We start from the raw sequence: 27,649 nt of genomic DNA on the forward strand, positions 1-27,649 counted from the left end.
GACAGGAGCCTGCAAAGAGTGGTATGATGATGATATCTATATCTATTGCTTCTGCAATGCATGTATGATGTATCTGTAATGTGCAGTCACTGTAAGGCTTCAGGGAGTCATTTAGTCATTTTAAAGGCCTTTAGGGTATTTATTTCAATAAGCGTAAGGATGCACATGGTTTAAGACTAAGTGAACTGTCTGCAGTATTTTGTGAGTTTGTTAATTGGTGATGGATTGAAAGCTTTCTGTTTGGGGTCTCTCGTGTAGCCTATGCATATAATGGTCAGGTCCATATCACAGTGCTCAAAGAAATGTACCCTGTGTCTTACCTCCACCAAAACAAGATTCACACCGTACACATCAATTGGTCTTTGACTTTGTGCAGTGCAAGCAGTGTGCAGGCCCTGAAGATAATCTACTGTAAGTACATCTTCTCAGGCCCTATAATGAGCTTTTCACTTATCAGGGGCAGCTCTCACTGAAAGGGCTCAGGGCAATGTCAAGAAGGCCACGCATTTCATTCATTATAATTAAATACATGTGTGTGGCGTTTTTGTTTCCCAAAATCTATAGTTATTTATTGGTTTGTTTAGTTCGATTTTTACAAGTAAATAATTTTATGTAAAATAAAATCACATCAAAAAATATGTGTTTTAAATTTAAACTCCACTCAGTCCTGGCTGCAATTTTGGATAATGTTCAGTTCAAACTATAATTAAACATTTTAAATAGAAGTTTTGATACCGTTGCCACTGACACCTCACCTCATCAGTTCTGGCAGTTACAGTTACATCATTATTATTCACTATATTTAAAGAGTAAAGACATCTTTGAATAAATCATATAATCTCAGAATTACGTTGTATTATTCCAAGTTTGTCTTGAAATCATGTTGCCTGAAAATGTATTCACTTATCGCTGCCGTGTGAGCTTAATCACTATAATCTTTCTATAGAGAGAATGGAGGACAAGGTTACACTGCCTTTAGCGTCTTATACAAGACTATTACGTACAGTTTCAGGGCTTGCACCTGTTGCACTCCAACATCACTGGGGATTGCACGTTGATAATGATAATGAATTCATTTATATACCGGTAGCGCTTTTCCCAACAAGGTTACAAATTGCTTTATAGATAAAAGAGCATTATAATAACCGTACACGTTAAAACGGCATATATAAAAACAACACAAAATCAATGGGTAACAGTTAAAACAAAAATAACAGAAGATAAAAACAATAAAAAAAATGTCATGCTGTTTGTTAGTATAGCGATGTTAGAATACACGACTACAGTATTGTTTACCAGTGACCTCATGTATTGAAACCAGAGGGTCATTTATGACTGCACGATACGCAGGCTTTGAAACCAGAGGGTCATTTATGACTGCACGATACGCAGGCTTTCCCCAGAAACTGACTGCACGATACCCAGGCTTTCACCAGAAACTATATTCTTCTTCAGCTCACCCACTGAAAACTAAGTAATTTGTCCCTGTGCCATTTTATGTTTCTTCCTGTCTTCCAGAGACTAATATGTGGAAGCCTGTGAATGTGCTCGACCCTGGTATCAGACCTCAGGGATTCCATTGTGTCTAGACGGCTGAGGGGCAAGCGGTATGCCAAACCACCGGTGATCCACTGTCAGCCCTGTGGAACCCCTGCCCTTGTAGCCACCTCAGCAACAGCAGGAGCTTGGCCTTGAGGGGGACCCCAGTAGGTGTCCTCTCTGACTGTGAGCACCTGCAGACACCATGGATCTGATGCTACCAACCAGAAGTCGCGGCCGGGACGCCACGGCTTCCGGCAAGGCCGTCCCTTCCTCTTCGTGTTCCTATGCTCCTCTCCGAGGCGCTCACGGCGGCTGCTCCCGGCACAAATACCAGAACATCAGGAGAAAGCTGCGTCCGGGACGGATCTTAGGTTTGGTCGTCAGCCTGGCGGTGGTGTGCACAGTATTCTCATTGAGTGCCTTGACGCTGGACACAGCGGTGGACCCAGGGCGGGCACCGGACGGCGCCGAGGAGGCCGGCCCGGTGCCCCAGAGAACTCTCCTGGCAGAAGACACGCCGGTGTCTTCTGCCATGAAAGCTAACAGGAACCACGGGTCAGGGTCAGAGTCGGAGATGCCCCAGGGCGACTACCCCACAGACTACTTCTCCCTGGAGGAGAGGCGGCAGGGCTTCGTGGTGCTTCACATGTTAGGCATGTTGTACATGTTCATCGCCTTAGCTATCGTTTGCGATGAGTTTTTTGTCCCGGCGCTCACCGTCATCACCGAGAAGCTTGAAATCTCGGACGATGTGGCGGGGGCCACCTTCATGGCGGCTGGCGGTTCGGCCCCCGAGCTCTTCACCTCCGTCATAGGAGTGTTCGTCTCTCACAGCAACGTGGGCATCGGCACCATCGTGGGCTCGGCCGTCTTCAACATCCTGTTCGTGATCGGGATGTGCGCCCTGTTTTCCAAGGAAGTGCTGAACCTCACGTGGTGGCCTCTGTTCCGGGATGTTTCCTTCTACATCATTGGGCTACTGATGCTCATCTATTTCTTTCTGGATAACGAAATCACCACGAGGGAGAGCGCAAGCCTTCTGTCGTGCTACGTGTGCTACGTGACCTTCATGAAGTTCAATTCCAAGACGGAGCAAGTCGTCAAAAGCCTGCTGGGAAGCAACCAGGTGGATGAGCTGGAAGCACCTGCACCGCCCAAGGTGAGTCCTCCGGTTTCACCACCATCTGAATGAATTCAATAATAATGAATGGTTTATTTCTGTCCTTTTGACAAAACATGGATAGATACTACAGTTAAAGTACAAAATGCGCAATCATACATGCAATCCACAGTACATACAAATAAAATATAATACCTATAACAATGTCATTATGTATGACACACACACACACACACACACACGCACACACTGGTTTGTTTCACCTGCAATCAGAATCATCCCAAATCCTAGAACCAGGTTTTTCTGGGATGTGTTTAGCAGCAAGTTAACAACGTTTTTGCTTTCAGTTTCTTTCAAACATGGCATTGTTGGCGTTTCTTATTGGAAACCATTACCAGAGCCAGTTAACATTCCCTCCCTCACACAATAGCTTGACAAAAAATCTAAACAGAAATAATTACAACTGGCTACAAATCAAAGAATGAAAGAAAAAGGTGGAAAATGAAATACTCTCCTCCAGTATGTAGGGATGATGTCTTGAGGGTATTAGATTAGATAGACACTGTCCAAGTCAGCAAATATGGTACATACACTTTGACAGTGTAAGAATGGATCCTCTCAGGGTTAAATGACCACTCAGTATTGAGTGGTATCTGTGTACAGTGCACAGATCTAAATTCAACCATTTAGAACCGTTTATAAGAAAACCGGAATCAACCTACTGCATGCAGCTGTGACTCAGGCCATGCATGGCTTACCAGAAACACTTCTATATGAAATCTAAAACAATATGGGAGAACAGTCTGAGCTTCATTTACTCCATCTTGTGATTGTTATCGCTTGCCATCAATAACCTGGTTTTGGTTGGCAGTCTATTAGCCAACCAACCCTACCAAAAACCCAAGCCTAAACCTAACCTCTCAGGAAGCCATACAATCTGCTACAGGTTAGTTTTAACCTGCCACGGGTGAGTTTTAACCCGGCCACAGGTTTGTTCCAAACGGCCACGCATGTCGGGAGTGGCGGTGTTGTCGGACTAATGCCTGTCGGACTGTTAGTATGTCTAACCAGTCATGTTATGGTATATTCCTGTAGAGAGTCATCGACAGATTGTGAAAGTAGTTTGCTGTAGCCTTAAACCTTCATGGTTCTACTGACGGATGTTGGATGTTCAAATCAAATGAAAAATACTTCAATGTTTTCAAATAGTTAAGCAGCAACTTTAACATCAATGGGCAGCCTGCCCCTTCTTTTTAACTAGGACATGTTTTATTTATTTTTAATAGCTTTGATAAACATCAACTACAGTACGTAATTCATTTTAATCACCTCATTCAGTGATCATAGTTTGAGAGCTACATTTTTACTCACTCAGTGGATGAGTTTAGACCAAAACGTTTATCAGAGTAATTATACCAGGTTTCACAGTTGGGATTTCTGTTAGAAAACCAGACAGATAATTGCACACATTTGCACACTGTCTGCTCTGTTTCAGTTTGGTGTAAGAAGCGTGGTTTTGAGGGCCACAGTATTCGAAGGTCAAGGAACAACCAATGCGAGTTTAGAACTAAAGTTAACATGCCTGTCCATGTCATATTATACCAGTTGCTCAAATAAAAGAAATATCTATACATGGCCATAACCATAAATGAATTAACACATTTGCCATTTGGGAAAGTCTGATATTGTGGAAGTTCAATTCAATTAAATTTTATTATAGTGTCAAATCACAACAAGTTGTCTCAAGTGAATCACTTAAGCCCTGTCTTATGCTTTCACAACTCTTCTGATCTTGAAGTTTACATCTCTCAGGCTTTTAGACGTGCTATTTTCGAAAATGTTTAGCCTGTAATATCTGTGTTTTAAGTTTCCTGCCCACAAGAAAGCATCACCATGAGAGAGAAAAGACATGATCATGTGGCGCATTTGGTCAAACTAGTAAAAAAGAAAAACCCACAAAATTAAGGCTATGATTTTATTTATTGTCACATTTGTCTCCATCTCTTACTGTATGTGTTCTGTCTGTCTGTGTGCAGTCGGAGTCAGAGATGTTGCTCTCTGATGTTGTAATCACATATGGAAGTCAGGTGATTCTGCTCAAACAACTGCACATTGTAGCCACGTCCGTGACGTCCTAGCGCAGCATGTCTGTTGTGTACAGTGGTGTGAAATAAGAACCCATCACCAGTTCTTCAGGGGCATATACTGAGCAGTTTCACAGACCATTCACTTATTGACCTTTGTTTAGTTTAGTTTTTTCTTAAACCCCCCCCCCATGACATTTGATATGCATATGTAATTATACAATTCCTGTATTAGTTTAGTAAGTGGTTAACTATGAGCCATATGAGTTTGTGAAAGTAATAACAGATATAGGGACCACCCCGTAACCAGAAGTGTCCAAACAGCCTGATCTTGTATACTGGAGCAGTGGTTTTCAACCATTTTGATCCCCGGGCTCACTATTTATTCAGAAGTTTAGCCACGGACCACCATTTGATGAGGTCTCTCATACCCAAAACTAAAGAGTTTTTAGTTTTTACCATACCATACCATACCATCTTTATTTCTATAGCACATTTAAATAACAACAAGTTGTTCCAAAGTGCTTTACAATAAAATAATAAAAATCACAACTTCATTTAAAAACAAACAACATACAGTACACAGTGTCACTTTCAACATCAAAAAGCTCATACTATGCTAGGAAAAGCCAAAGAATAAAAATATGTCTTGAGGCGTGATTTAAACACCTGAAGAGTGGGGGCCTGTCTTATGTGCAGAGGCAGCTCATTCCAGAGCTTGGGAGCTGCGACTGCAAAAGCCCGGTTCCCACAATTCTATGCTGTATTTAAGAGAGATAACAGGCAAACGATCAAAATAACAATTCTTCTACATTCTCTAATTGTGTAGACTTCTTGTAAATTAAGTAATTCAGATGTTTAACAATAATGTAACTCTTGAGATCGTAAAATGAGCGTATTTTATGCTCTCATTTCACGAGCGTATGATGATAAGAGTGCTCTTATCATCATACATCAGCCAATGAAATCATCACATTCCGTGCTACAAACACACCTGCAAAAATTCTTTCGCTCTCAAGAGTTAAATATCTATAAGGGTCCAAAATGTTGTTACCAACTCTCCATCATTTAGCTGGGGGCCACCTGGAATCCTCTCAAGGACCACTGGTGGTCCCCGGACCACTGGTTGAAAACCACTGTACTGGAGCATCTACAATATAATATTAGGTTTGATTGACTGTTTTATAGACCCGTATTGCATGTCAACAAGGGTTCAATTAAAATGTCACTCTAAGAAGATTAGAGTGCTATGCTAACCACAACTGCTTTGTAAAGCAGTTGAGCCCACTGACTTTTATTTACCGTGACATGACTTTTGTGTCATTTATGCTGTCAATTCAACAAAACCTTAAAAAAAGCAATTTTCTTTTTATAATTCTATTTACATTGATAAGGAACGTGTTCAGAGTAACATATCGACTCTCAATTGGTTCCCAGCGGAAGGTTCCCGGTTCGATCCTAGGTTCCCCCAGAGTTAGTGTGGAAGTGTCCTTGAGCAAGACGCTGAACCCCTAATTGCTCCCGATGAGCCTTGCATGGCTTCCTCCACCATTGGTGTATGAATGTGTGTGAATGGGTAAATGACGTAATGTGCTATATAAATGCACCATTTACATACAATGGTTTGTTTTATCCTCATCACAGCCTTCTCACCGCCTCAATCTCAACCTCACTGAAGCATTCCTTGCTGTCTCTCTGGGAATAGACCTTTTTCACAGCAGCCATTTTGACATTAAATAACACAGCTGTTATGCTAGAACCCTAGCGTTCTGTGGAAATAGCAGATCTGCAAGCGCACAGCTATGGCAAGCTGCAAAGAGATATGATAGTGTGTAGACTAGAGGGAAAAATGGAGTGGACTTAGTACATGGGTCAACTATATTCCATTCAGGTCAAACGGAGTCAGGGTGCTGTCGTTGTGTATGTTAGAATCAGGTTCCCAACCACTAGTACTAATACCACTGGTGGCCCAAAAAAATAAAATAAAATCTGAGTTTTAGATCATTGGAAAGGCTCTGTTACAGTAAATTGAGCAGAGCCTTTAGTCTTAGTATCATTGGGTAAGCGCTATATTGGTTTGTTCCTCAGTCCGTCTCACCTAAAAGATGAGTCTGATGAGTTGGCAACAGCTTTTGTGTTTCTGTCGTCGGGCACTTGATGTACGATTTTCCTTGCCCCTCATGTGTCGGCGGCTCATGCGTTAATCCCCCAGGTTAAATCTGCATCAATCCTATTACAGCCACTAAGAATAGACGGCTGCAGGGTGGGGCCAGAAATCATCGCAGAGTCACAGAGTGAAAATAAAAGCCTTCAGTTGTAATGTCACCGTGTTCATTTCATGGAGCATTCTTCCTGTTGCACATAGTTTGTTTGTGGTGATTTGATGGCAGTTATGGCCGTGATGATGATGGGACATGAGTTGGTTTTGTTGGTTGAACATTCTAAAGTCTCCAATCCTCTCTGATCCCCTGATCACCTGCTTATACCTGCTGTGACGACGGCAAACAAACACAGGACAGCAATCTCCTCGCTGTCACTTAGACCCCCCGGTGCGTCTTATGAAACATGCCATTCAACATTGTGCTTCTGAAATGCAGCAGAAAAATGTACAGCAGTGTCATGTCAAGCACCGCCAAATTAATATGTACTTGGCCTTTGGTACTTTTCTTTGTGGCTTTCGCCTTTATTTGATCTTTTTTATGGAGGGACAGACAGTAGACTTACAGGAAATGGGACGAGAGATGGGGGTAAGACATGCAGTAAAGGCTGTCAGGATCGGGAGTTGAACCCGTGGCACACTGCCAGACTGGGTTGCCAGCCAAGGTGCCTGGACCGCTGAGCCATGGCCCAGGCCAAGGTGCCTGGACCACTGAGCCATGGCCCAGGCCAAGGTGCCTGGACCGCTGAGCCATGGCCCAGGCCAAGGTGCCTGGACCGCTGAGCCATGGCCCAGGCCAAGGTGCCTGGACCGCTGAGCCATGGCCCAGGCCAAGGTGCCTGGACCACTGAGCCATGGCCCAGGCCAAGGTGCCTGGACCGCTGAGCCATGGCCCAGGCCAAGGTGCCTGGACCGCTGAGCCATGGCCCAGGCCAAGGTGCCTGGACCGCTGAGCCATGGCCCAGGCCAAGGTGCCTGGACCGCTGAGCCATGGCCCAGGCCAAGGTGCCTGGACCGCTGAGCCATGGCCCAGACCCACGGAGCACCTTCTGAAGATCTGTTGGTGCGGGCCCCCTTCAAGATTTGGGTTGTTAAAATGTTTCTAGATTAACTATTATGTCCAAATAGCTAATGCATCTACTAGGATTAAAGTGTTTAAACTGATTTTGATGGTATATTAACAAAGTTGGCCCTGGGCCCCCTGGAACCCCCTCAAGGACCACACTTTTTTGAGTGGTGCAACCACTCCCTTACGGAGCTATGTGTGTGTGTGGGTGGGTGCCTGGCTGGCTGGGTGGGTCTGAGCACGAAAACAGCATGGTTGTTTTTCACCACCTGTGCAACCTAACACACACACAAACACACACGCACATATTAACTGTATATATGGTGATTCGGGTGTGTCAGTACAGTACAGTACAGTACAGTACAGTAGAGGGACCCCCACACGCCGTAACTCTGTCATTTCTCAACCTTTTCGGACGCGGGGAATCGCGCCGGCACCCTGGGTGCGTTCCTGTGGGTCTGGAGCTCCCCCCCACCCCCACCCCCACACGGAGTTGCACCACTCACTTCACACGGGTGTGATTTTTTTCCTCTTTCCACGTCATGCCTGCCCAACTGCTGGGATGACTTGGAATGCAGTGGGGTTTTTTTATATGACCCCCCCCCCCCCCCCAAGTACCCGCACCCCCCTCCCCTACCCCCTCCTTTTATTATTTTTCTGGAGATGCAAGGAAGATGTAATGTATCCAATATAGTGCCGTCCATGGCAGCTGTGGTAACTGCAATTGTTGCGAACGCAGTGAGCCACTTACTATGACAGCAAGGGCTGAATGTCTGTGTGTCCCGCTGTTACACCACCCGCCCGCCACCAGAGGGCGCAGCTGTAGCACACACACACACACACACACACACACACACACACAGGGCGCAGCTGTAGCACACACACACACACACACACACAACCACACACACACGAGCTGCGTTCGCTTCCCGCGTTTGCGCGTCTTACTTGTAACTGTACTCTGCTGTTCACTGAAACAAATTCCTAGCATGTTTTACATGTATGGCAATAAAGGCTTCTGATCTGATTCTGATTCTGATCTGATCTGACTAGAGTACCAGGCCTGGATCACCCTGCTCGTTGCACCCTGTCTCTGAGCAATGAGCATCCAGAGCAGTGTCAACTGACAGAGAGCTGTAGACATCATTGTGATGTTAATAATCAGTCTTGTTGAACAGAAGAAAACAGCAAACCGCACACTCATGTTTTTGGTCATTTGGTCTTCTTAAGCTTGCAAAACGTTTTTGGATACTGCACTGAGTTTTGAGTGTGCGGTTACTGATTTATTTTGTTGCCCTGATTAGCTCTAGCATCTCACCTAGTGTTTTGTTACCAAATAAAAGGTAAAAAGAATACAATTTGTTAGTTGTTTATGGCTTTTAGTAAATAGTACTTGTTATGATGATGATAATGATATCACATTTCCTCATACAGGCCAATATAAAGCAGGCTGACACTGATCTAGCATTTTCCACTGGGATTCGGTCAGGTTTCATAGCCTCAGGGATCCTCCACTCCAAACATTTGGTTATAGTTATAGACACTCACTGATTGTTTTGCAGTACTGCATGCTATAGTATAAATCTGTTGGAAATAATCAGTCAGTCAACTATACTTTATATCGTGTTGAACTTGTACATTATAAAATGTATAAACATATTAAACAATAAAATAAGGGTTTTAAGTTGATTAATTTCCAAGGTGAATTTGAAATACATCCATGGTCCATAAATTGGCTAGAACTGTTTTGTTAAGGAAAATAAATTATTATGCTTACTAGGCTAATTCTGTCCCATCAACAGCTTCTGTCAAGGTGCCATTGAGCTAAGTTTATGTGAGGCTAGGTCTCACGTAAATTGTGAATTTATATTGCGCTTTTTATCCAAATTTACATAGATGTGCATTACATTCACCCATTCATACACCGAAGGCGGAGGAAACCATGCAAGGCACCAACCTGCACATTGGGAGCAATTAGGGGTTCAGAGTCTTGATCAAGGACACTTCGACACTAACTCTGGGGGAACCCAGGATCGAACTGGGAACCTCGCGTTTCCCAACTGGAGTGTTCTACCGGCCACTCTACACCTGAGCCACTGCCACCCCATTACATAACAACATAAAAGATGGACTCCTTCCTTCCCAGTCCCCAAACAGCCAAGTCACATAAAAGGTTTAAAATCCCACAAGTCAAGGATATATTTGACATTTAAGATAAAAAACATGAACCTCAGGGTGTATAAATCCTAAACACAAAACAGAACTCCTACTCTTACTAACATAAAGGAAACCAGAAATACAAATATCTAACCAAATATACTGTAACTAACAAACGAGAAAATAATAACAAAAAGAGAGGTCACCCACCCCTTCACGCCCAAGCCATTACATTATCCTAATTACAAAACATAACCAAGTGCTGTTGTTTGGAGGCTGGCTATGAGGAAGAGATCAGAAGAGATCACCTGGTTCCATCTTGCGTTAGCGACCCATTTGAAGGGTGAGGTGAAGAAGCGTGCATGAGGTAAAAAGAAACTATCTATTTTTAGTCTCTTGAATCCTGGGCTGAGCCTCTGAGCTATCACCGTTCTGTCCTGACTGTGAGGTCAGTATAGGTCGCAGGTTACTTGAGAATTTACAATAAATACAAACTAGAAAATTAAACCATCAAAGTGGAAACGATAGTCTACACATTAGTGAGGATGAAGCAGTAAACGGAGAACTCCTGAACATCATGTGAAGATTGTTGTGAGAGTTCACACGCAGGGTTTAAAGTCACCGTTTTCTAAAAGTGGAGATCTCTGCCGATTAAATCCTAGATAAGTCCCACAGCTTGGATGAACGGTCAAGTAGACAGACACGCTGCAGGTGCTACTGGTTGACGGAGACGAACAGAATAGCCGCCCTGCCCTTAGCTATTTGTTGAAGGTCCCAAAAAATAAAACAAACCTGGCTGCAGCCAGTGACTGGAATGACAAAATACAAAATAAAGACAAAGTGAGGCTGAACCCTCAGCCCCGTCTGCTTCTTTGACTTTTTAGGTCTGCAGTCATGGGTTCGGTTCTTGTGTGCATGTTAACTGTGTTATTCTGGGTGAGCAATCTGTGAAAATAGCAGGTGTACAAGCTGTAAGCTTGTAGATCTGCTGTTGTCACTGAATAGATTTGGTGTAAATATATAGTGGGAATATAGAATATAGTGGGATTTAGTTTAAGTGGTTGACTTCTGGCTATTACAGAGTTTATGGGGTTCTTTTGGAAACTACTATGTACCATCATTTCTACAGTTACCGGTAATGTGGTGTACAAACACATGGCTTTGTTCTGTAAATAGTTCACAATGACTTCTCTTTTAATGCTGATATAGTGGACCACCACATGCAGAATCACATAAACTACAGTATTTATGAACACAGGTTTGTGATAGAAATATGCATATAGTTATGCTCACAGTGTGCAAGCGTGTGTATACAGTATGTGTGTGTGCACACAATATAGGTGTTTCCAGTCATTCAGCCATGTTCACTTAGCCTGGCATGCATGGCCAGACTAATATCACTGCGTAGATATTAGTATGGAATCTCTGTGTGGAACCTACATGTCCAAGGGGGGGATTAAAAACAATACCTGCCCCATATTTCCGTACTGGTATTCCAGGTAGATCCCTCACTACTTTGGAGGGAGTGAAATCCAATCACAACTGAGCGGTGCCAGACCAAATCTGCAAGAGGGCAATTATTTTTGCAATGACAGATTCGTCTGGTTTCCAGGCTAATGTTCACTAGCCAAGTAATGGTTCTCAAACATTTTCATTGTCAGTTATTTGTCCACTGTCTCCCGTCTGGAATTGTATGCCAGGGACACCCATAGGAGATTTGTTTTGTTAGACCTTTTCAAGATTTTTCAAGAAAAAGACAGATGTAGAAAGCTTGTGGAATAACATAGTTGGACCACAGCTATATCACACCACCAGCAATACAAGGAACCAAATCATGTAGAATTTACAGTAGATGTCTCCCTCTATTGCCCATCAAAATGTTTTCTCTAAATGATGATGATGATGATGATATTGAGTGGCCAGGCCTGATTCTGTCAGGCAGGCAGTCTAGTGCTTCATAATAATGGTCCAAACTTTCTTTAGACATTACTAGTATTTATGTATTTATATAATAATGCCTCCTTGAATCTAATGTGAATGTGTTTTTAAAATAACTGGAGACAGGAGAGCTAGGTTCAATGATAAGCGTAAACAATTACCTGTTTTGCATATGGTTGCTGTCGAGTGGAATCCTAGCCTGTCAAAAACTGTTTAGAAAATTAAAAAATTAACTTAATTGTGTTCTAATGAATAAAATGTAGTTATTAAGTATAAAGTGTATAAATAATCTCTTTATTACTTTTCATTGGTTAAATATTTATGAAACCAACAGACCACATTCACTTTCCAAATGTTTCAAAAACATAGCAGGTGTGTGTGTGTGTGTGTGTGTGTGTGTGTGTGTGTGTGTGTGTGTGTGTGTGTGTGTGTGTGTGTGGATCAGTATATCCATACAATGTAACTCTGTGGCTTCTGTGGCATATACACATATCAGACGAACATGCTCTGTGCTGTCCGTGTTTCATGGCCGCCTCAATGCTTTTCCAATGGAAGTCACGTGGTTTGACCAAACAGTTGTGTGTGATGGGGGGAAATCAAGTGTTTGGTCAAACCACCATTGGAAAAGCATCGAGGCGGCCATGAAACACGGGCAGAGCGCAGCGCAGTTGTTCTTTATGTGTGTATGAAGCCATGAAACACAGGCAGAGCACAGCGCAGTTGTTCTTTATGTGTGTATGAAGCCATGAAACACAGGCAGAGCACAGCGCAGTTGTTCTTTATGTGTGTACGAAGCCTCTGAGCGTGTAAAAATGGCCCAAGTGCAGTGTTAACCCCCCCACCCCACCCCCTCTCTGTGTAAGCTTCAGAGCAGCAGGTGCTGAGGGCTAATAATGTCTGTCCCAGGAGCCATGTGAACCTAATGCTGAACATCATCATCTCTCTCTCTCTCTCTCTCTCTCTCTCTCTCTCTCTCTCTCTCTCTCTCTCTCACGCGCACGCAATTAAACACTGTCTGCTTTCTCTCTGCATTTCCACTTTCACCTTTTTATTTATTAATGTAATTTATTGACACCGTACTGACTCCAAATAGGATTGGATTTAATGGTGATCATATAGCCGCTAGGGTAAGGATATCATGCCAGGAAAGAAGAGAGTTTGAGGCTTTTACCACAAAAAGAATACAAGTAAAATGTTTTGAACCAAGGGCCATGGAATCTGCTCTGCCTGTAGGGATATTCTAAAACAATGAGAATCAATAATTTGTGTGTTTTTTCCCCCATTACTGCAGGTTTAAAGAAGCAGTCAGTCTTGGGATTTGACATAATGTAGGCTACATGATGTGTGTTTGTGATAGTTCAATATACCATATGGATGACACTGGTTTACAGGGCATGATGATGATTGCATGCCGTGTTCTTTAAGTAAGTAAGTGTTTGTTTATGTAAATAATGGAGGCTAATAATGAGACCTAAACAACAGAGGATAGAACCCCGCCCCCTGCTGTGAGCTGACGTAAACAGCAGCAGGTGTCTTCTCATTCACCTGAAAGGGATTATCGATGCTCAAAAGTCTGAGAATGAAGCGAGAAATCATGTGAACAACAAGAACCTTTCACTAGATAGATATGACCCTGGAGAGAAGGACTCTTTTGTTTTTGTTTAATGATCATTATTAATGATGACACACTTTGTTGTGTGGCCCAAAACTCAGTTTTGTGTGTGTGTGTGTGTGTGTGTGTGTGTGTGTGTGTGTGTGTGTGTGTGTGTGTGTGTGTGTGTGTGTGTGTGTGTGTGCGTGCGTGCGTGCATGTGCACACAGGGGCACCTAAGCTAGCTGTGTAATATCTGGCTGTCCAAGCTAGATATAAAAACAACCTATCTACAGTATATAAAAATATACAAGTCAAATATATAAGTCATCAGCTTCCTCATACCATAAATCACAAAACATGCTGGCAACATATAACCACTCAAATGTGTGTCATTTGTTTGAGGCAACATGGCTGTCCTGTACCCTGTACAGAATATGTCCTCTGAAGAAATGCTGGGGTTAGATTAGTCTTACCGTAGGTCTGATTTATACTTCACTGTGCGCCATATGTCACGCACTGAAAAGTGTCCTGTCTCTTCAAAAGCAACACATTGCACTGTCTGCAACACATTATGAACTTGTAAATCTGTTGGGGCGTGCCGCGTGACACCGTCCAGCGCACAACTAACTATAAATCACCCCTTGAAGGGCATAAGACCACTTTGGTAGAGATTTGGGGTGTGTAGTTAAATTGCCATGATGTAACTCCAAAGGTGGGCAAGACATTTAAAATAATAATAATAATCTCCATTCTGAACGGGAACCCATTTTGGTGTTAGCATCATGTCGTGCTTTAGCTATTTAAAAATAGCAGATCTACAAGCTCATATCGCGCCACCGAGTGGCGCGATACGAGCTTGTAGGTCTGCTATTTTTGAAAAATCGAAGAACGACTGACATAGAAACATAGCTTTATCAGAAAACTGTCAGGATGTAGAAGACGTTTATAGAATCTGATCTCAGGTCAGAATGGGATAATAATCTCCAATATCTCCATTGACTAGGAAGGAATTGATCATGCTCATTATTGATCTCCATTGTACAGTGAAGAGACTCTTTTAGCCAAATAAACTCAAACAAAGCTGATTCTGACAGAAAGAAAAAGTTACATCATGGCAAGGTAACTACAGCGATAGATTTTGAGTTTCAACATTTTGACAATGTGTTAGCTTAAAAAGTTCCTTGTCACAAATGATTCTCTTAAATAAATTATAAATATAAATTATAAATTATATAATTTGACAAATTTTCATTCCAGTTGGCCACTGCCTTGAAATACATTTGGTATAGGCCTACTGTACATCCACCTTTTGCAGAACTAGAAGATTTTATATTAGATATACAGTAAATATCTTATTGAATGAATTAAAAAATATATAGGCTATTTTCATTAAAATCATTAAAATGAATGATGCTGAAATGGAGAACAATCACTGATACCGTATATCTGACTTGTTTCTTGCCTGATCCATATTCTAGTGTGACAATAACCTACTGGATCAGTTTAGTTGGTGTTGTTTCAAAAACGTTATTGTGACTTTGTTCATTTTGAGTGTGTTTATATTTTATAATTGGCTAATCAGGTTTACTCATCTCATCTGACTGCTTACCCATTTTATGCCCTTTCACTGCTTTTTCCCCTCACATATCCAGATGTATTTAACTCTCACTGTGTGTTTTTCTTTAAGGCAAACGAAGCAGGAGAGGATGAGGGCAAGCTGACGGTAAGATGTGCAAGAATGTGTGTGTGTGTGTGTGTGTGTGTGTGTGTGGTCTGAGTTCCTACCCACCACGATGGGGTGTTTGAATTATCTCCAACCAATACAAATGGCCGCATTCACATACTGTATGTACAGTACGTTCCTCCCAGTGCATCGGAGGAGACACATGGTTGTCTACAGTACACTCTCCCACATGACCAACTAGGGGTTAACAGAGACAGGGACTATACCATAGACCGTAAAACAATACTGGATAGGGCCCCAAATTAGCCAATAGATCACACCTGATCTCCCCTCGATCTCCATATATGGAGCTGACCTGTTCTGACATCACAATGATTGTCCTGAAATCTGCATAGACTCCATATTTGGGCATGACTGACAAAGAACGAAGACATAATAACTGGGGTGGGGCATGCATTTCCAACTTGCATCGAACCAAGTAGGCCGGTGCCCAACCGGCACCACTCTAGTGTGTAGAAAGAACAAAAACAAAATTAATTTATCAATTTGAAACTCCCAACAGGGTACAAATGTCCATTTGGTTACTCTTGAAAAACAAAAGGATATATCCTCATGACTTCACCCACTGTAGTTTGTTGTGCCTGTCACAGTATATACATACACACAACTGAGCCTTTCTCCCAGCCTTACGTCTGTCTGTCTGTCTGTCTGTCTGTCTGTCTGTCTGTCTGTCTGTCTGTCTGTCTGTCTGTCTGTCTGTCTGTCTGTCTGTCTGTCTGTCTGTCTGTCTGTCTGTCTGTCTGTCTGTCTGTCTGTCTGTCTGTCTGTCTGTCTGTCTGTCTGTCTGTCTGTCTGTCTGTCTGTCTGTGTCTGTCTGTCTGTCTTCAGACCAAGCCCAGGCTGCAGAGGGAAGGCAGCTGTGCATCTCTACACAACTCCCTGATGAGAAACAGCATCTTCCAGCTCATGATCCACACACTCGACCCGCTTAGTTCACATGGTACAATTGATGTTGATGGTACAGACACACACACACCCGCCCGCATGCACACACACACACACACACACACACACACACACACACACACACACACACACACACACACACACTTTAACCATTTATTTTTTCACACAAAAAAAATAATCAGTGAGGGCTCATTGAGGATTGGGATTGGGCCATAGATTACCAAACACTCAACTCTGCATCAACTCAAGGCCCGCACTACTCTCCCTCTCAACTGTGGTTCAATTTGAGTGTAAGCCAATCAGAAGGCGGAATAGAAGTGACATCACACATTGTGTTGTGTTGTGCGTATGTTTTGCCCCTACAGTTTAAACCTGAGGCAGTGTAAATGTTTAACATGTGTCCATTAGAGAATAAAATTACATTAAAACAAAAAAAGTATTTTATGTATTTGAAATACAGAAAATACTAGATCTGAAAGTATTTAGATACAAAATACATCTAATTTCTTCCATCCCAGCAAAATACAAATTACAAAATACAAAAACGTATTTCAAATACATGTATTTCAAATACTGCCCATCTCTGCGCACGCACACACACACACACACACACACACACACACACACACACACACACACACACACACACACACACACACACACACACACACACACATACACACACATACACACACACACTCAGTGGACATATACAAAAATATTGCTGCTGTCTGACAGAAACCTTATCGTCATATTCAATGTATTTATGTTTTTTCACAATAAATGAATGCTGTAAGTTATACTCTGAAATTGTCGTGCAAAGGTAGCATGCTTCACAACATGTTGTGGGCTTGTAGATCTGCTTTTTTCGCAACGTTTATTTTTTTTAAAGATTATAATGACATGCACAAAATAGGGACAACAGGTTGAAAGTGATAGCAATGTCTCTGTGTTATATAAATATTTAACCAATGAATAGTATTAAGATGCTCGGGTGGTGCAGTGGTAAAGTAACCTGACGCTGCCAGATCCAAGAAGCTTGCTACACAAATTTGTTTCACAGCTTATTGGGATCAAATTCGATGACGGGGCTGTTCCTTTTTTTCAAGATACTTGGTAGATGATTGGATGGGACCGTCTGTCTATCACCGTGTGGGCGTGCAAACACAACCAATCATATTGACGTGTCTATATAGCTTCACATCCGGTTTCGCACATATCCCGCCCTTAGCTCACGCTGATTGGTTCGGTACGGAACGGATTTGTGTCAGCTCAACTCCCTTAGAGATCCCAGATGTGTGTGTGTTGGGGAACATGGTTACCCAATACTGCCCCCATCTGGCAGCGTCAGGTTAGTGGTAAAGTATCTGCCCACCACCGTGAATCCACCTTCTATACGCACACAATTCACCCTTTGTCAAGTCCCACCCGTGGTTGTGCCCCTCTTCGCACCCATTGGTTGCCGTTTCGTGGTTGGACAAAAATCCTCTCTCTCCATCCACTTCCATTGAACATGTTTTTCAGTTGCTTCATATTCATATTCTGTTCACTCAATTCTTATTTTAAACTTGGTGTCAGTAAAAAGGAACATCACAGGGGGAGCATGGTGACTGGGCATATCATTTTGTTTGTTTTTAGTTTTTTCCAAAAATGATGTTTTAGCAAATTCAACATAAACAAGGCGGAACAAGGCAGAAAGAGCCTGCCGGTTAGTCAGTCAGGGACCAATCAGAAGGCTGACAAAGGGTGAATTGGTCTGTGTTCGGGGGGAGAGAAGCTGGGCTGGGAGGGTATCTATCTCTGCATGCACGGGCTGGAGCGGCACCTGTCGGGTGGGCGGGAGGAGTAGGACGACACACACACACACACACACACACACACACACACACACACACGTCTGATTCACCGGTTGGTTGTGTTTCCAGAACAATTCAAAGAGAAGGCATCAATCCTCCACAGAATGGCTAAGAAGAAGTGTAAGGACGAGGGTGGTGGTGCCAACGGTCTGGGTGAGTACAGAAAAGTAAACCCACTGCTGCTCTGATTCATGCTTTGCTAAATGCTATGATCAGCCCTGAGACGATGCTGGAAATAGTCTATCAAACCACTTCATATGAGTCTGTTATTGTGCAAGATCTACGGGTGAGCTGGGTGGGCCCAGGCCCAGCCAGATTGAACTTGGGCCCAACTTTATTGACAGTTCAGCTCATATGAGATGGAAGCGGCCAGCATGTGTCCTCTGCAGGCGTATGCAAAGGGAAAAGCCTAAACGATGTAATTTAGGTAGCATAGCATAGACGTAACATTCTATAGTATAGTGTATACTGTATACTTATACTTTCATTGTACATATATTCTACTGTTAAGATGGATGGTTCTTTATTCTTTATTTATTAGGTGACTATTTCTATGCATTTGATGTGTTACCTTGTGTTGTTCTTACTTATGGTAAATCGCTCTGGATTCAGAGCATCTGCTAGATGCCTAAATTGTAAATTGTAATGCTCTACAATCTACATCACTTCTTTATCAGTAAGATTCCCAGCTATTATTTACCCTGACTTCTTTAGAGCTTTTCTTTTATCCCACAATTCTTGTAAGCCATTTATTTCACCCAGTGTCAATTGTCTATATGTAATCCTGGGCGCTACACTCCCTCTGCCAACCTGGGGAGGGCAACAGACTGAACTCATTCTTCCTTCATGCATATATGCATTAGGAGCCCAAGCCTCTTCTTTTCACCTGACAGTGGGGAGTTTCCCCAGTTAGACATAGCGTGTGTGTGGAAAGAACACTTATTCCAAGGTGCCCTGACTGGCCAGGGGGAGGCAGTATAGAGACCAGGATTTCTGTTAGGATTAATGTTTTTTGTGAGGGTACCTAGGCCTAGGGGACACGGGGAGAACATGCAAACTCCACACAGAAAGGCCCTTTTTGCCAACCCCACCTCGGATATCGGCACTGATGACGCCCACAGCGTCCCCAGTAGGAAATCGAACCCAGGACCTTCTAGCTGTGAGGCGACAGTGCTACCGACGTGCCCCTTTACTATAGCACTTCTTTACCATAGAAATGCAATGCTGTGAAAGTCACTGGCAGCTTTAAAAACAACTCTTTCTGTCTTTCCTCTTTTCCGCCCTCATTATCTTTCTTTCTTCTAGGAAACAAAGGCTCCACCGTGGAGGCAAAAGACATTTCTAAGAGTTCCAAGATGAATGTGTCCGTGGAGGTCACGCCACCAATGAACGGCAGCATAGGAGGAGACGTGGTGTGGCTTCCATCTTCCTTATCATCATCATTGTTATTATCCTCACTCTTGAGTTTAGGGCTGCAACTATAGATTATTTTCTGAGATAATCTAGTCTATTACTTTTAACTTTTAGTTTTTTCAAGAATTAACGCCCTACTTGATCACACAAAAGTATCAGATCTTTGCGTCGCGTTTTCACCCGACAGAGACAATATATTTTCTTCCTCAGGCTTATGATGAAGAGGAGGATGAGGACCAGCCCCTGAGCCTGGCCTGGCCAGACACCAACAGGAAACGTGTCACGTACCTCATCATCCTCCCCATCGTCCTGCCCCTGTGGCTCACACTGCCTGATGTCAGGAGAGAGGTACACACTCACACTAAAACAATATGACATATTGCCTCAGTACTGAAGGGAAATCATTTAACAAAGAATCAAGAAGGTTTTAAAGTTTTCTTTTTAGAGGCGTATATATTGTACAGGGAGTTTTAGACTTGAAACGTTACTCCAACATAAGGAATATTTGGAAATAGCAGATATTCCAGCCCACCTCCTAATCTGTGACATACAGAATAACTCCATAAAAAATAAAGATTGATTTAAAAGATTGTCTAATTTTTTGTCTAATTTTCTGCCTTTTCCTGAGGCAGAATCTAAAAATGCTTTTAAAATCAGTTGTTCTCAATGTTTTCATGCCAAGGACCCCCAAAATGATGTCCATTTCACAGCGGCTTCACAGAGCCCTAGTAGTGTATATAATGATGTCCATTTCACAGCGGCTTCACAGAGCCCTAGTAGTGTATATAATGATGTACATTTCACAGCGGCTTCACAGAGCCCTAGTAGTGTATATAATGATGTACATTTCACAGCGGCTTCACAGAGCCCTAGTAGTGTATATAATGATGTACATTTCACAGCGGCTTCACAGAGCCCTAGTAGTGTATATAATCAATTGATAGGTGATTCCTTTTTGTTATTTCAGACATCCGAAAGGTTTTTTCCAATCACTTTTATTGGCTCCATCAGTTGGATCGCTGCCTTCTCTTATCTGATGGTGTGGTGGGCTCACCAGGTAAAACACACAGGCACACATGCACGCACACACGCACACACACATGCACGAGTCTGTCGTTTTCGTGCACACTTATCATTCATTAATGGGCTAGCAGTATTAATTCCCTGTAACATTCCCATTTTGATCAATGGGCGTCATCATCTATCTCCTCTCACACATATTTAATATGTATCTGTGGATCTTCTCTTCTCTTCTCTTCTCTTCTCTTCTCTTCTCTTCTCTTCTCTTCTCTTCTCTTCTCTTCTCTTCTCTTCTCTTCTCTTCTCTTCTCTTCTCTTCTCTTCTCTTCTCTTCTCTTCTCTTCTCTTCTCTTCTCTTCTCTTCTCTTCTCTTCTCTTCTCTTCTCCTCTCCTCTCCCCGCTGAAATTGGTCTAATCAGGAGTCAGGTCATTCTATGTGTGAGCGTGGCAGCTAATCCCACCTAATCTCCCTGGCTCCACTCCAGGACCAGATGAGATTCTATTCTGGACAGTGCCAGTACAGCTCAGCTGAATCAAATATATCTCAGCATTTTAGTATAACAAGTCATCCTTGATAGCCTTTATTGATAGATTGAAAGTAGACTGACAGGAAATGGGGAGAGAGATGACACGCGGCCGTCGGGATCGGGAGTCGAACCCACGGCACGCCGTCAGGCTGGCTCAGCAGCCTAGGTGCCCAGAAGGTTGAGCTAACCACCCGGGCCTGCCTTTCTTTTTTGATGTTGTCTCTCTTATTAGTTTAGAAACTGATCAAAGGTGCCTCACTGGCACTGAGTGCATTATCCGGCAGCGGCAGCAGCCACGGCGCTGCCGCCAATTGCCGCCAACAGCCGTGGCAGTATTTCCTCTGCCGTAGCAGTGTTTCCTCTGCCACCGGCAAAGCCTCCTAATCCGCCACAGACCGGCAACTGCCGCTTGCCACCGGCACATGCTGGCACCTGCCGCTTGCCAACCGGCACATATGCCGCCAGCTGCCGGTTTTGCTGTCAAAGATGCTATTTACCTGCAGGCTGCTGTAAAAGTTACACCAGATTGTTTCATGTGATGACAAGAATAGTTCCATCATGGTAGGCACTCTAAGAGGTTGACTGACTTGTTCTTTTGATGAACTCAGGTTGGAGAGACCTTCTGGATCACAGAGGAGATCATGGGTCTGACCATATTAGCAGCCGGAACCTCCATCCCTGATCTCATCACCAGTGTGATCGTTGCACGGAAAGGCCTGGGTGACATGGCTGTGTCCAGCTCTGTGGGATCCAACATCTTTGATATCACTGTGGGGTGAGTCCAGCATCCATGATCCATCCATCAATCCATTCCAGCAGGCCACAGACTTCCCTTTCCCTTTAGCCGGCTCTGACTGGGGATCCTGAGGCGTTCCCAGGCCAGTGTGGAGATAATGTCTCGTCTCCTCTTCCTCTCTCAGGTTGCCTTTCCCCTGGCTGATCTACCACTTCATCAACGACTTCAAGCCGGTGCAGGTGAGCAGCAACGGCCTCTTCTGTGCCATCGTGCTCCTCTTCCTCATGCTCATGTTCGTCATCATCTCCATCGCCGCGTGCAAGTGGAGGATGAGCAAGATGCTGGGCTTCTCCATGTTCCTGCTCTACTTTGTCTTCCTGGTCCTCAGCGTGATGCTGGAGGACAAGATCATCACCTGTCCCATCACCGTCTGATTGAGACACGTACAGCACGCACGGATCTGAAGTCTGAACAGAGACGCACGCATGAACACATGCATGAACGCTCACTCACGCATGCACGCACGCACACACCCACACACACAAACTTACAGCCTGCCTATAACGACAATTCACCATCACTTGGAGTATAGCATATGAAAAAAGTATAGTTTAAAGCAAAATGCCAGACACAGTGAGGGCTAACCTCAGCAACAATCCTATACCCACCCGGTCGTATACACCCACCCATCAGGAACGCACAATACACACCCTTTCCTTACATAGCAATCACAAGTTGCGAATGGAACATAACAGCTAGGGACAAGGACTGACCTTTATCAATCCTCCACGTTGATGTCTTCAGATGGAATCATTCATCTGTCAACCAATAGGAGGAGCGAGTTCCCTCTCCCATCGTGTGACTGCACTCACATGCTTGCATTGGTCAGCAGCTGCATGAGCCAATCACAGCCATTCAACCTGAGAGAGTCAAAGATGTGTTCATGTTTGTTCAGAGTGCTTAATGGAAGGGAGGAAACCAGCAGTATTCCACTGGTACTGGTACACATACTCTTATCAGCAGCCATTACAACCTGTGGGTTGTCCCTCATACTTGAACACAGGAAGTGCAACATTGAGGGGGAAAGAAATCACCATAGAGGGAAAAAAATCAAAGCATGAGTTTAGCTTTGTTCCACTGTATGCGTGACATGTGTCAGATATGACTGATCTGATTGGATTGACCAGCATCCACCGGCCCCCAACAGCACAAACTAAATACTTGATTGTCTTCAATGACTTGGGAACATTATCATGCATGATGCAAACACATTCCATAACGGAAACATCAGTGTCACGCCCTGATGGATAGAAACTGAAAATGCTGGATCATGTTTGCAGTGCGTGACACAACAAGCAAGTGACAACCTACGAGGATATGGACTATGGAGTCTGGACAGCATGTGGAAATGTATTATCATTATCTATTATATATATATATATCTATTAAAAATTGTTAACCACAAGAGTGGGTTATTTTTTCTTTTCTTCGAACCTGGTTATTTGTAAAGGGGATGTTTCATGTAAAGTGTAACTGGGTTTCTTTTGCAGTATTTTGAGGCAAAGCCATTGATGTAACAAAATACTGTACTGTATATGAAAGCAAATTATAATCATTGTTTTTCTCTTGGACCTTTTGATATCAAGTAAATGTAATGTAACAGTATGTTTCCACTTCTCCACAGGCCATCTGGTCGTTGTAGGCTTCTTGTATTCATTAAAATCAAATAGGCCCATTTAGGTTCCCCTAAAAGTCCACCTCTGCTATATTAGATTAATAGTTTACACTAATAGTTTATAGGCATACAGGTGTTTTCACACCAATTTCGTAAATAGATTATTAATTATGATAGTATGATCGGTCCCTAAAGGGAAACTTCTCCAATTTTGAGATTACTGTAAATCCCATTGTCACTGATGTGAAGAGATCATATAGGCTACACTACAGTAGCTAGCATATTAGGTTGTGTTCTCAGACTGATAGCCCGAATCAGATGTTTAGCCTATCCAAATTGTAATTAGATTGTCTTTTATCAAGTCTGAACAGCAGAACAACGGATGGGAACTACATTCCTAGGTGAATGCAAATGCCATTTAAATCTGATTTCTAAAGATGTGTCTCAGTCTGGACACTGAAGCCTGATTTATACGTTGTTGTATACAAAGGTGTTTTCTTGCCTAAAATAGCAGATCTAGAACGTCACCATGCATCACATTCCAACATGTTGTGAGTGACATTGTTGTTGTTGTTGTTGTTATCACAGCAAATAATGCAGACTGGGCAATCGGAGTACATAAATCTGATCTGATAACTTGCAAATAATAAGATCAGATTCAAGATGGATTTGTGGAGCAGATATTGAAATGGCCAAAGTTTTTAACCATTTTGTTTTTGTAACCCATCACCTATTGTTGCGTATTGAACTACATGATGTCCCACAAATTAAATGCAGCTCTCAAAGGGAGATATTACAATGTTTAATTGATTTGAGGTGTCTTTTCTTTAAGACTATTCTAACATCAGATCAACACCTTTTACATCAAAACAACAATTCACACTTGCATGTGAATGATCGATCTTTGGCTACTATCCAAAATACATGTTGCTAAATAATGCATCCTTCAACATCCTTATGTTGCCTGTGTTCTATGTAAAAAAAAATCATGTGAAGCATACTTAAAAAAATGCTCAGTGTACCCCAACAATCGCATTAAAGGCAAAATAAAGATAGGCTACTGTAGAAACAGTATGTAGTTACATTGTAGTGCTTGGATATGGAAAGACAAACATCTCAGGTCACAAGCTTTCAAGTGTAAACTGTATGCAGAAATACAATTATTTGCAGACATAAAACCACGTTGGATACGTCTTGATGTTTCTAACAATCACATTTTAGAGCAAGTTGATGTTCTTCCTGAAAAACATTCATTGAATTCTCAAATGTTGTGTTGTTTTCAACTCAAACGTATTTCGTAGCCCATTTCTTTCTTGAAAAATCAGAAAAACAATATCCCAGCTTCTCTGTTTTTTTGCATTGTCATCAGTGATAAGTGTTTTTTATGTGTATAAAAATAAAATATTTGTACTCTAAATCATTGACAAATCATAACCAATATCCCATTTCTTATCATAATGTATGTCATCTTCCTTAAGTGTTATGTTTGACCACACACTATACATTAACTAATAAATACAGCATACAGTATGCATGCTCTGTCTTCAGATGCTATTAATAATAATAAATGCATAGCCGCACACTCGTAGCTGCCAATGCCAAATATGTTATTGTGGACACAGAGACAAGAGACTCCCTTATTGCTTTGCTGGGTTGTCTGCTGACAGTCTGAATGTGCAAAATGTCTATGAGTGAGTTGAAAACATCTCCACTACACAGTTACGTACTGTAACAAGTAACAACACATGGCTGTTACTTTTATATTTACATTATTTATTTACACTAAGTCTGTTATCCTATCTGAATCATGTCTAATACTGTATAAACAGTCTTATCAGTCATTCTTTGTCAAGTGTCATATGATAAAATAAATAAATATTGAAATAAAAAACATTCCAAAGATGTCTACTGTGTAATCAACTGATTAACGGCATAGTATTTCCCAGAGCAGGCCATGCAGTATATTGGAGTTTGGGCTTTATACTTTTTAGATAACTCCAATTTGGAGTTACCTAAAAAGTATTGTTAAGTTATGCGTAGTTCTGCAGCTTAACGTTGCATTCGGAGAAAACACGGAGATGTATTAGATCCATATTTATTATGTTAAGGGCTCCCTAGCTGTCACACATCAGTCTCACGGTGACAGACCCAATACTATTACTGAATGAACTGCTAGTCTGCTCCACACACAGGTAGTAGTCATGTGACCTGAGTCACCTGATCATGCTATAGGAGGCAGGCATGCATCCTATACCTTGCACCTTGGCGCCTCACAGTGGCACAAGCATAACATTGCACATCATATAGAACAGTAGTACAGAATTACATAATTGCGAATGCAATAAGCACTAACTATGAGACCCTGCAGATCATGTCTGTCTGTCTGTGTGTGACGTGTCTGTGACACCACCCGCCCGCCACCAGAGGGCGCAGCTGTAGCACACACACACACACACACACACACACACACACACACACACACACACACACACACACACACACACACACACACACACACACACACACACACACACACACACACACACACACACACACACACACACACACACACACACACACACTAATATATATGATATACATGGTATGGTTTACTATACTTTTTTTTTTTTTTTTTTTAAGATATTTTATTGATTTTTGAAGGGACAGACAGTAGGCTGAGGGTTTACTATACTTATATCGTACATAATATTCAATTCAATTCAATTCAATTCAATTCAAACTTTATTCAAGACACTCACAGGGGGGTCCATAGGGCAGAACACATAAAACATAAACAAACTATAAATAAAATAAACAAAGCATAAACAAAAAAAGTGCCCTTCTGGGCACAGGTCTCCACCAGGATAGGAATGTAGGACATTGCAGCTTGCCTTCATCTGGTGGTTGGATAAAAGGGCAACAAAAGTAAACTAGGGAGTTGGCATACAAAGTTATCCACAGATCCGTGCAGTTAGAGGTAAAAACACTTTTCGGCCAGTTATAGCGCCACCTTGAGGCTGAGTTGAAATTGTTCATGTGGCATTTCTTCCTCGGCCTAGTGGGAATGTGCGTGCAGAATTTCACGGAAATCACGCGATGTGTTCATGATTTGCAGCATTTTGTTTGAAACTGAGCACTCCTGTGAACTTTGGAAGCCAATCTTAACCAATCAGGATGGAGTCTGAGAAATCTGAAAGACCCGTTTCGTTGAATGGCTCTAGAGAGACTGTGTACCAATTTGCGCGATGTTTGGACAAAATCTGTAGGTGTACTGTGCAAAAACTTGTTTTGCACAAAGCGGCCTCCTGGTGGCGCTATAACAGGCCGTTCTGGAAAGTTTGGGGCAGAGGTTCATCGTTGGCATCCAGGGAGTGTGTGTGCAAAATTTGGCATCGACCGGGTTAACGGTGGCCGAGATTAGCTGCTCACCGACACACACACGGACGGACACACTGACGGACACACGGACGGACGGACGGAGTGCAAAACATACTCTCCCCCCAAGCCTTCGGCCTGGTGGAGACAATAACAATAGGCCTATAGCCTACAATAGCACAGTGAGTCACAGACTGGGGGGTCCGGGGAACCCATGCAGTACCTACCTGTCAGTTGCTGCAGGTGTCCGGGGACCCCCCAGTAGGCCTACCTACCTGTCAGTTGCTGGTGTGCGGGGACCCCCGTTAGGCTACTGGCTGGGGGTCCCAGAGATAGAAATGCCACTAAATGGGGGTCCGCAGTCTAATGCATGTCAAACTAGCCCTAACCATAACCTCACAAAAACAAGCACTGCTGGTCTCGGACAGGAACAAACTGCAGGTTGAAAAGACCCTCAGCTCTGAACTCGGTAGAATCTGCACCTGGCTCGCTGATAACAAACTATCCTTACACCTGGGAAAAACTGAATCCATCCTCTTCGGATCAAATAGTAAACTCAGCAAGGCAGATGGCTTCTTGGTTAGAGTGGGTGTAAGCGCCATTTTGAGTCTCCTAATTGTGGCCAATGATGTCCACTGAGGGGTGTGGTCAAGTTCAGGTTGCCATAGTTACAGGGAGGGTATTTAACCCTGTCCCTAATGAATTGCAGGTGTTGTTGATAGGAGGCAAACTGTTTTC

The 27,649-nt window shown here is 42.8% G+C and overlaps 1 protein-coding gene across 1 annotated transcript; it reads left to right on the forward strand.

Moving 5' to 3' along the window:
- Positions 1 to 1,744: 1,744 nt before the first annotated feature.
- LOC310859203 (solute carrier family 24 member 2) lies at positions 1,745 to 22,295 on the forward strand (the record flags this gene model as incomplete). Its single annotated transcript, XM_083765604.1, has 9 exons — positions 1,745 to 2,701; positions 15,347 to 15,382; positions 16,232 to 16,361; positions 18,235 to 18,318; positions 19,471 to 19,577; positions 19,789 to 19,926; positions 20,546 to 20,635; positions 21,734 to 21,900; positions 22,046 to 22,295. The coding sequence occupies 9 exons, from the start codon at positions 1,745 to 1,747 to the stop codon at positions 22,293 to 22,295; spliced, it is 1,959 nt and encodes a 652-aa protein (XP_083621730.1).
- Positions 22,296 to 27,649: the final 5,354 nt, after the last annotated feature.

The sequence above is a fragment of the Protomyctophum parallelum genome (assembly GCF_964188405.1).
Source record: "Protomyctophum parallelum genome assembly, chromosome: 5".
Classification (NCBI taxonomy): domain Eukaryota; kingdom Metazoa; phylum Chordata; class Actinopteri; order Myctophiformes; family Myctophidae; genus Protomyctophum; species Protomyctophum parallelum.